Source organism: Boleophthalmus pectinirostris, unplaced genomic scaffold (genome assembly GCF_026225935.1).
Source record: "Boleophthalmus pectinirostris isolate CB_2022bp ecotype Guang Dong unplaced genomic scaffold, ASM2622593v1 HiC_scaffold_22, whole genome shotgun sequence".
Taxonomy (NCBI): Eukaryota; Metazoa; Chordata; class Actinopteri; order Gobiiformes; family Gobiidae; genus Boleophthalmus; species Boleophthalmus pectinirostris.
This window is the reverse complement of record NW_026571190.1, coordinates 21,352,486-21,369,905: the sequence shown is the minus strand read 5'-3', so window position 1 is coordinate 21,369,905 and position 17,420 is coordinate 21,352,486. Positions and strand designations below refer to the sequence as shown.

The 17,420-nt window shown below is 38.8% G+C and overlaps 1 protein-coding gene and 1 long non-coding RNA gene across 2 annotated transcripts; both read right to left on the bottom strand.

Moving 5' to 3' along the window:
• Positions 1-329: 329 nt before the first annotated feature.
• Positions 330-3,638, bottom strand: LOC110166185 (tubulin beta-4B chain-like). Its single transcript, XM_020931400.2, has 5 exons — positions 3,419-3,638; positions 2,609-2,717; positions 2,406-2,516; positions 2,000-2,244; positions 330-1,535 (listed from the first exon to the last, which is right to left on the bottom strand). Exons 1-5 carry the CDS (start codon positions 3,473-3,475, stop codon positions 723-725), a joined length of 1,335 nt encoding a protein of 444 aa, XP_020787059.1. The 5' UTR covers positions 3,476-3,638; the 3' UTR covers positions 330-722.
• Positions 3,639-15,442: 11,804 nt separating this feature from the next.
• On the bottom strand, positions 15,443-16,736 carry LOC129410349 (uncharacterized). The gene is made up of 2 exons (XR_008632837.1): positions 16,629-16,736; positions 15,443-15,657 (listed from the first exon to the last, which is right to left on the bottom strand). It is a non-coding gene; the product is annotated as an uncharacterized LOC129410349 (long non-coding RNA).
• Between the last annotated feature and the right edge of the window lie 684 nt (positions 16,737-17,420).

The window sequence follows — 17,420 nt, the reverse complement described above, 5'->3', positions numbered from 1 at the left end:
GATTTATGTTGGGTTCTATAATGTCATACAGACACTTTTCAAAAATAAAACCATAGAAATGGTCCCATTTCTATTCTACTTTTAGATCAACATTGCAGTTTGTAATTAACAAAATGTAAAATTATTATGTACTAAAGATATAATTCAATACTAAGTGTAACTGAAAAAAAACATAATCTTATTTTTTAAACATGTATTCGCTTCTTTTTGCTTTTATAACAGATATTACCTGCAAAATATTCACTTTCCTTCAAATATACAATTCAGTGAAAAATTTTTATAATAGACTACTGAACAGTGTGTCATAGAAAAACACAGACACAGGAAGGTAAGATTTTTCATATTTATTTGATAATATCAATGCCAAATAACATCATTTATATGTGAGTTTATTTTGACCCATATATGAAAGTGATGATAAAATGAACAATTATCAAAAAGCTACTGACAAAAGACCACAAGCACAGCTGTGTAGCTACTTCTAAGCAGCACTGAGATGAGAACTGGTTTAGTGTGAAGGCTCCTCTGACAGTGACAGAAAATAGAGATGAGTGTATAGATCAATAGCTAGATAGATAGATAGCAAGAGAGAGAGAGAGAGAGAGATAGCAGAAGAGAAGAGCAAAGAATAAGGAGGTCAGAGAAGTCAGTGGAGTGGCAGTGATGGCTGGATGGAGTTGTGAAGGGTGCTCTTGATAAAACCATGAATGACAATTTCAGCTCTAGGCCCCTTCCTCTTCTCCCTCCTCCTCAAACTCGCCCTCCTCGGCTGTGGCGTCCTGGTACTGCTGATACTCGGAGACCAAGTCGTTCATATTGCTCTCCGCCTCAGTGAATTCCATCTCATCCATGCCTTCTCCTGTGTACCAGTGGAGGAAAGCCTTACGACGGAACATGGCGGTGAACTGCTCGGAGATGCGCTTGAACAGCTCCTGGATGGCTGTGCTGTTGCCAATGAAGGTGGCAGCCATTTTGAGACCGCGTGGTGGGATGTCGCACACGGCGGTCTTCACATTGTTGGGGATCCATTCGACGAAGTAGCTGCTGTTCTTGTTCTGGACATTCAGCATTTGCTCATCCACCTCCTTCATGGACATGCGGCCGCGGAAAACCGCAGCCACCGTGAGATAGCGACCATGCCGGGGATCGCAAGCCGCCATCATGTTTTTGGCATCAAACATCTGCTGGGTTAGTTCAGGTACAGACAGAGCGCGGTACTGCTGGCTCCCCCTGCTGGTCAGAGGAGCAAAACCGGGCATGAAGAAGTGCAGACGTGGGAAGGGGACCATGTTGACAGCCAGTTTACGCAAGTCGGCATTGAGTTGCCCGGGGAAACGCAGACAGGTAGTGACCCCGCTCATGGTGGCTGAAACGAGGTGGTTGAGGTCACCGTAAGTGGGTGTGGTCAGTTTGAGAGTGCGGAAGCAAATGTCGTAAAGAGCTTCGTTGTCTATGCAGTAGGTCTCGTCTGTATTTTCAACCAACTGGTGCACAGACAGAGTGGCGTTGTACGGCTCCACTACAGTATCAGACACCTGCAGAATGAGAACAGTATTACATGTAATTACTATGGCATTAGTTCTAATAATGTGAACAGGTGCAGTAGTCTTTTTTTTTCTTTTTTAAAGCCCTTAACATACCTTGTAATACAGTGGCAAGTATGGCTATATCTTTGTATTAAAATGCACTGAAATATTACCTATTAAGATTTTTTTCCACCTTGGTATCATTATCTCCACCCGTGCTTTAGTTGATCTAAAATATAGCTGTAGATAACTAAAATAAATAAACAATGTCTATAATAATTATGTTTTTTGTTTCAGGTATTGATAATTTTTCATGAGAATCAGTTCTTTGTAATACTTCAGACAGTATTGATATATACTGATATTTTGTATATATCTGTCCATCACTATTCCTTTAATGAAGGTTGCTTGCCCAAAGACTTCTCTAGTATCTAAAGCGACTCCATAAATTAAGCTGTTGAATGGTGAATTACCTTGGGGGAAGGCACCACGCTGAATGTGTTCATGATGCGATCAGGGTACTCCTCCCGGATCTTACTGATGAGTAGAGTACCCATCCCAGAGCCAGTGCCCCCACCTAGCGAGTGTGTAAGCTGGAAACCCTGCAGACAGTCACAGCTCTCCGCCTCCTTCCTCACCACATCCAGCACCGAGTCCACCAGCTCTGCTCCCTCTGTGTAGTGACCCTTGGCCCAGTTGTTCCCTGCACCACTCTGGCCTAGACACAAAAGATTCATCACAGTTACTGTCATATTCTGGTCAGATGATCAACTCAGCTAAGATTTGTTATTGCATTATGAATTAAATCATTATGAATGAATGAATGAATGAATGAATGAATGAATAAATAAGCTGCAAAAGAGGGAAAATCCCTGTTACCAAAGACAAAGTTGTCAGGTCTGAAGATCTGGCCAAAGGGGCCAGAGCGGACTGAGTCCATGGTGCCTGGCTCCAAATCCACAAGGATGGCCCTGGGCACGTACTTCCCACCTGAAATATATCAAGTAAAAGATAATAAATTAAACAACTGTGAGAAGTTATCAATCATTGTATACTATTATTATAATATAATGGTTTTGCACCTGAAGCTTCGTTGTAGTAGACATTGATCCGGTCTAGCTGCAGATCGCTGTCTCCATGATAGGTTCCAGTCGGGTCAATGCCATGCTCATCACTGATCACCTCCCAGAACTACACACACAGAAACACATACATAATTAAATGTAAAGAATATGTGTGAAATGGATGTAGGAAAACAAAAAAACAAACACATAACAGACAACCCATATAGCTTATGTGTAGGCTTATAGGTAATGCCTAATGCTAATAATAATAATAATAATAATAATAATAATAATAATAATAATAATAATAATAATAATAATAAGATGCAAAACATTAGAAGATTATAGGGTATCCTTGTTATAGCCTACATTAATAGCTTTAGATAGTGTGCGTATTTGTATCACAGGGTGATAAGGATGTCACCGTGCAACCGGTCTTCCAGTGCTTTCGGTGCCACACCCCTCTCCCAATCTGGCTTTTTCACGCGCACAGACATATGCATGCGCCCACACATTAATGCCAAAAAGCGCATCGCTCCCATGGGACAGACAAAGAAGACACAGCTGCGCTCACTGTCTGATGCGTAAATGGCAGTACACGACGGGGACAGTGGGGATGTCTCGCCGCGCCACCGCCCATCCTTAACCAGGGCATTGTTTGAGCGCATCACATTCTTGCACAACCCTTCATTTTACAGTGACCTATTTAGAGTTTCTCTAGACATCATCCGCGTGCAGACAGAGACGGTTGGCGTTTAATCGCGTAAAACCCGGCGCATGAAGCTGGTTTAATTATCTATAACGCGTGCGTAATATCCTTTGACAAACCTTGGCTCCAATCTGGTTCCCGCACTGGCCGGCCTGCAGGTGCACGATCTCACGCATGTTCGCGGTGTGTGGTTTAGCCTTGTCCGATTTGGAGCTGTAAACTCGGTGAGTGGTCCTGAACTGGTCCGGTCTGCGTGTCCCGGCTCAGAGGGGCGCGAGCTGAGGCTGAATGGCGAAGAGGAGGAGAGTGGCGCTGAGGCTGTGGCTGCGGTCTCGCCTTGTCTATTCAAAGCGCATGCGCAAAGACTGTGGCTGCTGCAGCATGACGTCATCTCCATGGTAACCAGAACCGGGCCCGACTGGTAAGCGCCGTGTCTGAAGTGGCACAGAGGCACAAACAGGACGATCTTCTTTACCCTTTGACCGGGTTTTGTCATGCTCAGATTCACCATTATTGCGTTAACCATATGTAAACACAAATCTTTCTGCACAGACTGTTTTTTTGTGTGGCAAGCTACATTTTAAAAGGCAGGCGTGTGTTTGATCTTCATATGCCTGAAGTGCAGGTGTGTCATTTAAACTTTGTGGGTGAAGGGTACGCTACCTGCTTTTGTCCATGGCGATGTTATTTTGTCTGGACTGTTTCCACAGTATGGTCTCAAACATCTAGCCTATATAGCATTTATACAAGTGTTGTTTTTTTTTTTTTTTTTTTTTTTTTTTTTTTTTTTTTTTTTGTTTTGTTTTTGTTTGTTTGTTTTGTTTTTGTTTGTTTTTTTGGCTGAAATAGGTCTACCTACGATAATATTCTCATTCTTATTGTTTAGTAGGGGTTCGCCTCTTCACAGATCTGACTTCACATCGCCTGCCTGTCTCCATGAAGATAAATAGGTTTGATGGCATACTCCAATTTTATTATGTAGGAATTTGTTGTAGGCAATGCTATATACTGTAGGTTTGGCCTCTATCATGTTTAGTTAAAAAAATATAAACGATTCTTTCAGCATTTGTGTATTTTCTTTCTTAATATCTCTTATGACAATTCAGTGTAGGAAGAATTAACCGAGTATGACATAATCACATTTTAGAATCTGACCACCACCATTAGGTCATTAGGAAACTCATTTAACCTGCTCTTAGTTTTTGAAAACATGTAGGTTTGTTGTCACATATTAGTGTCCATGTAGAATGAAGTCATCTGCTAAATAAGTGAAAATTATGTTATAGGAAGAATGGATTAGAATAGGTGTGTTGACCTTTCAGAACAGGATGAGCTGCATTTCTGAACTCCATGAGTGTTAGCACGATGATTAAAAAGATGACAAGGTTCTACACCTAGAAAAAGCAGGTATGTATTTAACCCTGCAGCCAACTCATAAAAAATAAACAAAGAAAGGCCTACAACATATTATTATATATTAACCTTCTTGAATTGTCTAGCCTTTGCTCTGACCTAATAAGTTAATAAGACCTTTACGTGGCTTTAAGATCCAAAGTAGTTTGTTCTTTGCAGTGTTTTGCACGCAGTTCTGTGCACTGTCCCATGGTGCCCCCTGTGTTTTGCATTGGTCCCAAGAGTGACTCAGAGCAAATGAGGCTCAGCAGGTTTCGGTCCACAATATCAACAGCCTTATCGCGGGGTTATGTATGTTACTCATGTCAGTGCAGGCAGGTAATCTCAGACACGAGCATTCCAGAGAGAGGAGAAATTCAGAAGGATGCTTTCTTTTAGAATAGTCCACCGAATGAAATGTAGGCGAGGCAGTTTATCATATCACAATATCAGACTACAGTAAAATGTTCAACACATAATCTATTTCATTATTCAGTAATATCGTATGAATAATGAACACGTAGGCTATAATAAGGTCAACATGTTACTAACTATATAAAATGAAAAGCAACATGACTTCTTCAGTTCATTGATGTTAATAATAACCACTAGAGGGCAGTGCAAGGCCATCTTTATGAGTGTTAATAATCACCACTAGAGGGCAGTGAAAGACTTTTTTTTTTATTTACTAGGTTCTCACTTTGGTAAATCTCTGGCTGCTGTAGTAACGTAAACTGTTCACTAGAGAGTGGTAGAGTTGTTTTTGCTTTCTTATCGTGGATTGCATGATGAATGACAGCGTTCACATTACAAGTATGTTCTTTTGTTCAGATCTATTCATGCTTTTCCTACCCACGCAGGCTCAACCAAGTGTAAAGCGAGGCTACATTTGTCCTAATGCCAGGCACCATAATAAACCATTCCTACTGATTCATAGGATAGTTTAGCTTCAAAAGCTTCTCTGAAAATTCTGAAAATTATCAACTGAAGATGTCCCTATCTCGCAATGGTCACACAAAGCAACTGAAAGTCCCAAGCAACTCGATCTGAAGAAACAAAATGTAAACAAAGCAGTCATAAAAAACAATCAAAACCTTATGTTAACTGTTAACACACATTCACTCAACAGTGTAGGAAAAATGGAAGGCTAGATTAAGATTAAGTGGGAGGATATTCATCACACAGTGGGTACTTCATGAGGACTTTTTGTTTAGTTGGAACCAAAAATCTGTTTTAGAAAGCCTTCAATATTATGGGCTAGTTTAGTTACTTAGTTAATTTAGTTACTGTAAGGGTTTAGGTTATGGTTTTGCGAGTACTAATAATGGTTAATCTTTACATCATTCCCCTGGAAATGAATGTAAGTCAATGTAATATTGAAAATGTTTATCTTGCCCAAGGACACAGCAACACTACACATTGGTGTTAGTTGGCATCAAACCCCTCTACAGATAGACATTGTGGAGGCAGTATATACTGACGCCACAGTGTCTACAATCAGTGTCGACACTGAAACAATAAATGAACTGAGGTTTTGTTGTTGTTTGTTTTCTTGTCTGGATTGCTGCCAACTGAGCAAGTCATAGCTAATCAAATTTAATTATTAAGTATGTCAACTGGAATGTGGTTTTCTGGTTACACACACCAGCATATATAGAATAATGTAATACAAAAAAAAAAAAAAAAAACACACACACACTTACTCTAGTGTTACAGTTTTTACTCATAGCTATATTGTTGTGACCCGAGGTCCTGTACCTGTGTCACTGTGGTTAGAGAATATGTGCATGGTTACTCTTGTCTACATTTGTCTACTCTTGTCTCATGTTATGAAGTTGAACTGATAGAGTTTGCTGTGGCTGGGTTGAGGTGTGTAAATTTGAGCTATATGGGAACCAGATCCCTTTAATACAGTTATTATGAAAGATATAAACCTGAAGCCCTAGACAGCTCCTGTGACTTAAAGCTGCAGTCCCTTGAGAGATTTTTTGTGCCATGTTTTCAGTGGCATTAAGTGTTTTAATGTCAAGATAAGAGATATGAGTTTCAACACTGTCAGACACATGAAGTGACCTTTCACTTTCACTCAACATGTACACGCCACATGTTCTTCTGCCTACCAGTACATGTTTTTTTTTAAAGTTTGTTAATAAAACTTCTATCAGAATTCATCACAGAGCTTATTTGGCAGTTGGCTATTGTGTTTCCTAATGTATGCATCATGTGTCACCATGAACCCAGATTCAATGTTATTTAATTGGGAACTGCACAAATTCAGTGTTTAATTCTGAAAATCAACCTTATAAGAGAATAACATTTCACCCTCAATTTTCATTTGTGTGAGTGATCTTGACTTTGGAGAACAGTTTTTGACCAAACTTGTACTTTGTTGACAAAGTTACTAGAAAGACTGAGTATGTTTTTTGCAAACTCCTTCACAGCCTGAACAGCCTGAATCTTGCGGTCTCCTACAGTTCAGGGTTATTTGAACTTACTGTATTACAGACCTGAATACAAACTTAGAAAATTCTCACGAAAACTTTTGTTTACCAAAGCACAGTCATCTGTCAGAGCAATCGTGACACGTTTGCTTAGCTGTGAGTAAATTCCTCATGTGAAGATGGATGAGATGTGTGTTTCAAGTAGGAGATTCCCATAGCAACTGCTCCATTGCATCAAAGCAGCAGGAGATGATCAGCAGAAACACCAAGGGACAAATGATAAGAGCTGGGAACCAAATAGAAAGAGAATTTACAGAAACTTCCAGAACCATATAGCCTTGAAACTTTGCCGTACTCTGACACACCATGTGAGCATATTTACATAGTATTATTGTAAAGTAAATAACAAATTAATATATTACAACAAATACAAATATTTTTGAGCCATGGATCATATTTTAGCAGGAGCATATTGTTTGTGGTATAAAAGAATACAGAAAGAGCCTACAGTACATACTTTTAGTATTTTCTCTTTGAGCTGCAGAGAAGACACTGACATTTGTGTTTGTTATTGTTTAGGAATTACACACATATTAACTTCAGCCCAGACCAAAACAAAAATGTATAATTGAAATGATGTAATGTATGTTTACTTTAATGGGCAGGTCGCAGTCAGACCAAAGATGCGCACAGAGATAGGAATAAAAAAACAAATATGTTATATGCTTTGAAACAGCAATGACTCTCTATCATGTTTTTTCTTTCAGTTTGTTGTTGTTTCATAAATCTGATTATCCTGTTTTTGAATGATTACTACAGACCCACAGATAATTACCATGTCAGAGATGTAAACACTATACTAACAGCCACACATTAAGATGAATAGCAGCAATGTGTAGGAGTGCAGGCAATGGGCGGATTAACAGTAATTAGCTCCATCTTCATGTGTAAACAGTAATTAATAAGGGTCGAACTGCCAGTAAGCGTCACAAAAATAATCTATAAAGCAACACAAAACAGCACCAACGTTAATAGATCACTCAAATATTCAAAGTAGGAATGCTGTGATTGGTCAAGTAATTCAAAACTAGAGGCCCTATATTATTCTAAATGGACTATATGTAAAATACATGGCTGCTTATATAATAATAGCAGTACTGTAGCTATAACTACATACATTATGGAACAAAAAGATAACCAAATGTGTTTTTTTGACGTTTTGAGAATTTGTTGATTTTTTTTTTTGCCTTGCTGAATTGCTGGAAATATGTCTTCATATTAATTGCATTTCAATCAATATCATAATATTAATGGTCAAAATTGTGCTGCTTGTAATGTCAAAATATTTAATAACCCTTTGTTCGAAGCTTAAAACATTTGAGGAGAATTTAATTACAATGATTTTAAAAAGGAAATTCGTTGAACAGATAAACATGTCGAACTGGATTAATTTCACATCCTCCAGTTGCACTCCTCCATCCCTCACCACACCGTTTTTTTCTTCACCGTATCCAAAGTTTTTCCTGAGGTTACACTGAAGAAGGAGCCTGAAGTGGGGTTAATGCTCTTGTCCACAGGTTCATTTTACTGTAATTGTCCAAATGTATTTAACAAGGCATTATTAAAGTAATTTCCAACCAAAACAAACACAGAGGTCAACGTGGGTCTCATTTTAGTTTGTGGATAAAAAACATATAATTAAACTAGCTTTGTTAGCCCCAGTAACTCCTTTTAAATGTGTGAAATCATACTAGCCTTGTACATGTTTGATGACATTACATTATATTGCTCTATAGTGGAAAGACGGATACAATTTAATATAAATACCTTGGTGAGGCGTGTATTCTCCAACGACCATCACAGCAGGAGAAGCAGCAGCCACCCCAGCCTCTCCATTTTCTTTCTCCACCACTGCAACCAATGAATGAAGCTAAATTGGCAACATACAGTATATAATATATTAATAGGGCATACTGAGCGAGAGCTGGCAGTGGTCTTACAAGTACAGCCCTCTAGGAAAAACTGCCAACATAATGATTGTGATCAGATAAGGCCCAATCTCACTTAAAAGCGTACCATGTAACTTTCCTGGTAAGACATTCGCACCTGCTTGTGTACATAGTTCAAATTTTATCTTTTATTTATTCAATTACAGAACTTTTTTTTTTACCTTAAATGAGACATTGGAGGAGAAAAAAACACTTAACATTTCTTTGAACTTTTTCTTTTTAAAGTTAAAGTGCATGCCCCTATACATTGCTATAGGCAACTTAAAGGTTAATTAAGTATAATTCCCTATGATGGCTATGGGCAATCCATAACTGAACATGTATTAAAAGTCTCTCAGCATCTGAATATACCTTATTGAAATGCATGCACAGTAGTCAGGCTAAATGCATGTGAAGAGCAGCCATCTCCAGTGAAGCAGAAGATGTATGCTTTTTCTGATGGAGAGACATGGTCAAGGCCATATTTCACACAAATGTAACAGAGACACTTCAGGTTCACAAGCTGACGTGCAAACCATTATCATCGAAGGAGCTTTTTGCAAGTGGAATCTCTGCAATCTCGCAGAAGACTAAATGACTGTGAAGTACTGCAGGGACTGAACTCAAGGCTACTATATAATGTACATAAATTAACTGTGTCACTGATGCTCACTGGATAATGGTTTATGAGATGAAAATATAGCACAAATAAAAAAAAAAAACAATGAATACATAAAATGAACAGTGGCACAGCAGCAACTTACATAAATTGTACTGTAAGACATATAAACCGTCTGAGCCCACCATGCAGCACATATCTTTGATGAAACTTTTTTTTTTTTTTGTACATTTTGAGTATTTGTGTTTTATAGTATTTTATAGCATATAGATTCAACAAGCATTTTATTTAATTTGCAGTTTCTCTGTTTTTTGTGATACAGAATGTGGTCAGGGCATCAGGAGCAAAAATCTTCTCCCATGTAAATAACACGGTGACCCCTGAAGAAAGGGAGCAGTAAAGTTAAATTAATACAGGGTTGTTTTCATTCACAATAAGCTTCTTCTCACACGGAAATGTTTTCTCAGGGTTTTTAAATTAGCTTTATACCTTTCAACTTTCTAGCATGTTACTGTCATCCCTGTTTTTTTGTTTTGTTTTTGGAGTGATTCATATATTTTACCCTGGGGGCTAATCCTGTCACATTTTGATGCTCAATTTAATTAACTTCAAAAATGTGTTTTGATATTGAATCAAATTTGCATTTTTGAAAAACATATTTTTCAATGGGCTTTCCACTGCATTGTTTGTTTTATTGACACCCAAGATTTACTGTCAGAAGGCGATGGATCCCTGGGTCACCAAGGCCTGAGCGGAGTTTGCATGTTCTACCTATGTCTGAGTGGGTTTCCTTCAGGCACTCCAGTTTTCTCCATCAAACCAAACATCCACCACCACAGGTAAAAATTCAATAGCTGAGGTAGTTCTGACCAAGTCTAGCAACAAGATCACAGAGATGGGTCTTTGCAATGTGGTGCTCATGGCGCCTGAGGAGATGCCCCGAGCAGCATTGAAGGATGGACACATTTCTGCGGTGTGTAACTTTTCTGTTTTGAACCCACCACCTGGTTTGTCTGGAATATTCCACAATATGACATTAAATTTGAGTGAGTGGGGTCAGCTCCACAGATATCCTATGATTTAAGATATAATGTAACATAGCCTGGTGGTGTCACTTACTTGTGTCTATAGAGATGTTTGTCTTTGCTTGTTGTTGCTTTGTCTGTAATGTTACATTTTGATTAGTTAAATGCACATTCCTGAACATTCCAAGCAAAATAATAACATCTACATGGGACCCTCCACCAGAAAAGTTACATAGTGTACCATAAAGTGTGTAAAATATCATTCATCATACTTGTTTTTATTACTGTATCATGGCTCATAATGTAAATTCAACTTGACCCCTCCTCTGTGTGTTTTTTCCTCTTCCTGCACCTCCCTGCTCTTTACAGCTGTTTAACTCTGAGGACTTTACACTATTGAGTTGTCAGTCTGATGGATGTCACTGTCTTTGTCACAGCGGTAAACTGTGTTCTAGTCTTAAAATAACCCTTAGCTTCGTGTGGCGCGTGTATACGACTTCCTATCCATGTTTAGTTAACAGGAAGTGAGGGGTGCAAGCAGTATATACCTACAACAGAAGCTTATCTCACATGTATGGAGCAACACAGGCTCCTGATGTAAATTATTCCCCTTTATAAGCCAATCCAGGACATGGTGTTTCATTTGCATGCACAGTAAACACTTTTTGTGCAGAATATAACTGTACTAATATAAATGTGCAAAAAAGGATAAATGAATGGATATATCTTTGCTATATCTACTACTATAACAGGGAAAAAGGTATCCTCCAGTGCACAGCCATTTTAAATGTGGGTGTGGTTTCTAATTTGTGTGCTTGCTTTCTTGGTTTTCTGTGGACCAGTGGTTATGTTTTCTTATTAGTTCGCAGCTGTGAAGGCCCTGTACTTCCACTTAACGCACTCTGAACTTTCTCCCCCTCTCTCAGTCACTTTTGTTTGTCTCTGTGCAGTTGGGGTCCAGGCTGGTCTGAAGACATGTGAGCCACTCTGCTGAGGGGGGCATGAGGGGCACCTGGGTCGCAGCACCAGACCACTGAAGACACCAAGAGCCAAGCAGCAGAACCAACTTGGCCCACTCCAGCCCGGAACCCTGGTGAGAAGGCTCCATCTTACTCACAGTCCAGGTTTCTTCCACTCAACAATCCCCTCTTAAACAAAGGACTTAGCTTTCTGGTGATCTAAAGGGCAGTCCAACCCTAGGGGACATTACACTACACAAAAATGTTAGGCTTAGTTCTCACAATTATAATAATTGTCCAAATGTCCATGATACTCTTTAAATGGATTTGGCCAACAATTGAGTTGGTCAGAAAACTTTTGCCTTTTTGTTGAATTTAGTTTTGTATTTGAATTAAGTTAAAATTAACTCCCTGACTCCCTGAATGGGTCCAGTAAACACTAATTTTTAGGAAAATTTTTTAAATGAAGGTCAAGAAAGGTCAAGGCAGTAGCTCTGGGGGAATGCTACTTCCTAAGACCAAGAACACTGAAAAAATGGTCCGAGAGGGGTTGCTCAAATTGCAAAAACAAATTTGACAACAAAAACATGACTTTTTTTTTTACGTTTCTCTGTCCAGCGTGTTTAAATCTTACAAAGGTCACTTGATTGTGGTCGATGTTAGACCTGCATGTTTTAATCAGGTTGAGGAAACATGACTTTGTTATAATTTCTGGTGAGGCTCCTCCCTCTCGAATTCTCTTCCTCAAAACGTTTGGAGGGAAAATTCAAATGTAACAGGACACAGGACAGTTCCAGGAGCAGAGATACAGTGTGGAGCAGGAGGATTATGAGAGCTGATCTGGAGGTAAGACTTTTCAAAGATTTTATATGCTTCTCTGGACTAGAATGTCGTCATTGTTAAAACATGTTTGTGGTGTTTTATTTGGAATTAGAGTTAAAGTAAGGAGTGTTTCCATAAAACAAATTGTATTTGACTGTCCATCTACAACAGTGTGACAGTTGAACTAAGATTTGAATGTGCTGAATGTTATAGCTGATGTTTCAGAAAAAAAGGAAGATGTTTGAGAACAAACAAAACACAGACCACAGATGAACAAAGTAAGTAACTCAACTAAAATGATTTTAAAAGAATTTTTCAAAATGAACTTCCTATTGAAACAGTCATTGTGTTTCTACAGGGTGATGTGGCACTAGGAGGACTTTATACCAGATGCCCTACCTGGTACTGTGTTTAGAGGAAGAAAAGCAGCACATGGTGAGTATTGTTTCTGCAGATACAGTTCTAATGTTCTTGTGATTCTGTTCTGGTCCATTATTGTAGTATTAAGTACTTTAAGTATATTTAAACATGTACAACAGAGTAGATCATTATAATATAATCAACGTGTGTTATTCCTGTGTCCACAGGCAGAGACCAGAGCTTCTTCACTGGAATAAATCTTCACACTGTCCAGCTCCAAACTGTGTGTCTCTGTACTTGTGCTCTTGTGTGTTTGATTCTGTTAAGACAATACAGAACTGTGGAAAACTAAAGACTGTTTTTGTATTATTTTACAGAATTATATCAATTAAATTCAATTATACATACTTATACATTTCACGATAAGGTAACATAAGATAAATATGCATATTCAGCATGATTTGATCAAATTTCATCAACATAAAAAAGTGACGTTCATGTTCTGAGAAAAAATATGTGTAGAGGGGATCAAAATAAGTTTCAACCGCTTTCCATAACTTTTTTACACAAATCCAGCAACCTTTTTTTTCAGTGAATAAATGAGACATATTTAGCCCCTGTGGTTAACTAGATTATGTTCAACCTGCAGCAGTCTACAAATCCCCTTTTTTTTTCCAATTATACGTGACGTGCATTTTTTAGCATTTCACTGAGAAAGGGATGTGGATTATAATCTCTAGCTCATTCATTATTAAACACCATATATACTACTATATCTTTATAAATAATTCAAACATTCTTTTGATTTGAAGATAGCCTTTTGTAGTGGGCTAAACTTTTATCTCTTCTCACACTACTTTGTTTATGTTTATGGACTGGACCTGATGGATTTCTGTGAAATGCGAGAAAAAAGGCACAAAAGATATTTTGATTTTTTAATGCTTGCTTTGCTGTTTACTTGTAAATTTCTTTATATACTTCTTTTGACTGTGAATCACATTAGTGGATATTTCTTGTATTTGCTGATTTACAACTCGCAGATGGTTTTGTAGAGACACCCAAAGGGGCACTTGAGAAGAAAGTATGGAGCTCTTTTGGATCTTAGGAGACTTTTCAAGTAATGTATTTTCCATAATGATCCCTGGTGACTTGCGTGACCAAACATGCCCATTTTGAGAACCACTGGTCTGTGTCATGGGTTGGTATGTATGGTAAAGAATACATTGCTCAACATGTAATGTGATTGGAGAAGAGGTTTTGTAGTTATTTTAGTTTAGGGAATTTAAAAAGAATGAAAGTTCAGTGTGGAATAATATTAAAGGTTGTATGGAGGATTTTTTTTTTGTTTTTTTTGTTTCAAGTTGTCAATGATAGCATTATAGAGGTGCAGTAGCCTTGTAATTATGATGACCAAAAAAAAGAGAATAAAAATTCATCAACTCTGGACGTGGTGGGGCTAAACATTTGCCAATAGATAACGACACTGCCTCGTTATCTGTTAGCTGACAGGCTATCAATCAAACTCCCTACGTTTCTAGCGTAACTGACCTGCCTGCGCGCCGCCGGTACGTGGTTTACGTACGCCTGTCACGCAGTCCACAGACGCAAGACGCACAGACGCTGTTTACTCCACCAATGCAACAGTTCTTAGCGGCTTTTTTTGACCTATATCTTCCTCGCAGTTAGCACAAAGTTTGTTGCAATGGCAGACAAGAATCCAGGAGCAGTTAGCCGCAAAAGAAAGTCCGTTTTTGAGGTCGCTGAAAGAAGAAGACAAGGGGAAAAGCAGCGAAGCCAAACTAAGGTGATTCTTGTAGATTCATTCCAGCGATGGCGCGACTGAAGCAGACGCAGGGTCTAAAGACTGACGCATTGGTCGCCAAATTACTCCTGGACAGGTAACTTCTGCTTATTATGAAAACGTACTTTATTTCCAAGAGCTAGTCAAACGTTTTTCAGGACACGAAAGCGATATCCTATGTCTGAAAACGTAATTTTCAAGGCAAAGAAAGAGTCCGCTTGCTGCTGCGTGTTGTAGCTAGTTCATTCGCACTGAATCTCCGCGCAACCTTCTCTGCTCCCCTTTCCTACTCCTGTCCCCGCTGCCCGTTCCGCTCTTCCCCCTTCTCCTCACTTCTACGGGCACGGAATCTCCGCGCACCGCTCCCCTCTCCTCTCTCCTCTCTCCTCTCTCCTCTCTCCCTGCTCCGCTCTTCTCCCTGCTCCTCACTTCTCGTCCGCGAACGAAATGTCCGCACACCCGCTCCCCCCGCTCCTCACTTCTCCGCCTTGCCTAACCAACACTGTAGTTAGTTGTTTACAAGTCATGTGCAGCTCACCGGCTGTAAACAAACCTGTTTCTGGCGTAGTGAGGAGGCGGGAGAAGGCGTTTCTACGTAGGGAGCTGTAGGGGAGGGGGGGTGGTTTCACGCATGCGCAACATTTGAAAAAGGACAAACAGTCGCTGGATTTCTCGTTCCTTGGAAATCCTCTATACAACCTTTAATTAATAAATTTACTGAAAGGTACTCGTCGCCTTAGACATGAATGAATTGAACCTTTATTGCCAGTCTGTTAGTCTTTTACATGAGAGCACATTAAATCATAACAGAATCAAAATACGTTTTTTTTTTGCCATTGTCATATTCAGACGGGTGTTGTGACCTGGTCCACGATCATGTTCACTGTCTTCTGGGCATTGACCTCCAGATTGTTGCCACTGCACCAAGTTGACTACCGGTCCACCTCCCTCCTGTGGGCAGACTCATCATTGTTTGAGATGTTTGATGCCATTTACATCATCACATATCTTTGAGAATTTACTTTTTTAAATTTCTTTTGCATAATTCACTTTTCTGATAGTTCAAAAAACAAATAAAAACACTTTAGCACAATATCTTCATTTGAGTTGCACACACAACATGAAACACTGTACCCAATGTCATGCACCACTCTTCCTCTTCAGTGTTAAATTCAGCTTTTAGCAGAGCTCAAATTGAGAATGACTTTGGGGTTGTTTGAATTATTTACAAGCCACTAAATGGTTTGTCTCTTCAGATGTGTTATAAACCAAATGGAAATAGGTTCTTTGACTAGGGGTTTGGGAGACTGCAGACTCTGGGACATTTTACATAATATTATGATTTCAAATATACTTAACCACTTTGTCACACAAATTAGGGATGCACCAATCCAGTTTATTTATTTACCTATTTTTCAATACCAATGTCGATACTTGGGTTTTAAGTATTTGTCGATGCCCCACATCGTTTATTTTCTTTCAAAACAAATGGGGTATGGGAAACAATTGTCCACATGTGATTTGTAATGCATTTATCATAAAGGGTAATTACAGAACAACTTTGAAAGAAAAAAAAAAAACAGGTTCATTACTATGAGGTGCTTTGGGCCAACACTGTTCAGTAAATTGTCTTATTACACCAATTTATAGACCAAAATGGGATACTGACTGAACCGATATCTTGGGACCGATATCTGATCCATCAAAATGTTCAATATCTGCGCTGATATCCTACACCAGTATCATATCTGCATACCCTGAGCAGAAATGCAAAAGACAAATTCACCTATGGAGACATTAAAGACTAAAAATACGCATCAGTTTTATACAGCAGTAGAGTCTATCCTTACTACTAGCCATGTCTTAATCAAATTTTGCCTTGTAAATGTGGTTTTATGTGTAACTGTAGCTGACTTACTCACCTGCACTGAACCGGATGCACCCAGACGTGAGGTAAATTTTCTCTTTCGATGCAGCTTGTGGTCTGTACAGCACTGACGTCAGACAGCTGTGTGATATCCCTTAGCCTTAATGAAGACAAATGGGAAATTACAGGTAAAAAGCCCCTGTGGTTTTGTCTATTAACTGGTACAGAAACATGAGAATATTTTCTGCTTTCATGTACAGTCACGCTTTTCAGTACGTAAACTCTACGTCAAAAGATAATAATAATGCAAACTGTTTTTTAGTTTTTACTGAAGACCCCTTTTTAATAACTCAAAGGTTTATATAGAAATGACATTAAAGAAAAGTGAGAGATGTGGGAGACTATCATCGGTCAGGGATACTCTAAAGGTTTGTTCACACTTGGTCTTATTATTATTTGGTCTTAAATTATCCTGATGTGGACTTGTTTTGGTTCTGTTCTAGTCCTAATTTAGTCCTGGTCAAGTCCAGGTTTAGTTTAGGGTTTAGTCCCAAATTTGACGTTCATTATGAGGACAAAAATCTGGTTCCTTTGACATAATTCCTTTATTAGATCAACATTGTTTGAAGTTAGCATGGGTTAAAACAGGCTGAGGTTAAGGTTTTAGGCAAGTATATTATATTGATAAGGTTAGGATCAGTTTCCAGGCAATGAATGCAAGTCATTGTAATGTGTGAATGCATCCCAAGTGTCAGTCGTCTTAACTATAACTGAAATAACCTTAATATGAAGCAGATATAAACAATCTCAGAGGACTCACAATATTCCCAATGGTGCACATGTAAGA

Excerpts from the sequence above, each read along its gene's own strand:
- LOC110166185 (XM_020931400.2), bottom strand. The coding sequence starts at position 3,475 with ATGCGTGAGATCGTGCACCTGCAGGCCGGCCAGTGCGGGAACCAGATT. Across the intron at positions 2,245-2,405 it reads ACCTGACAACTTTGTCTTTG|GCCAGAGTGGTGCAGGGAAC; the intron begins GTAACAGGGATT and ends TTTTGTGTCTAG. Across the intron at positions 1,536-1,999 it reads GCGTGGTGCCTTCCCCCAAG|GTGTCTGATACTGTAGTGGA; the intron begins GTAATTCACCAT and ends CTCATTCTGCAG.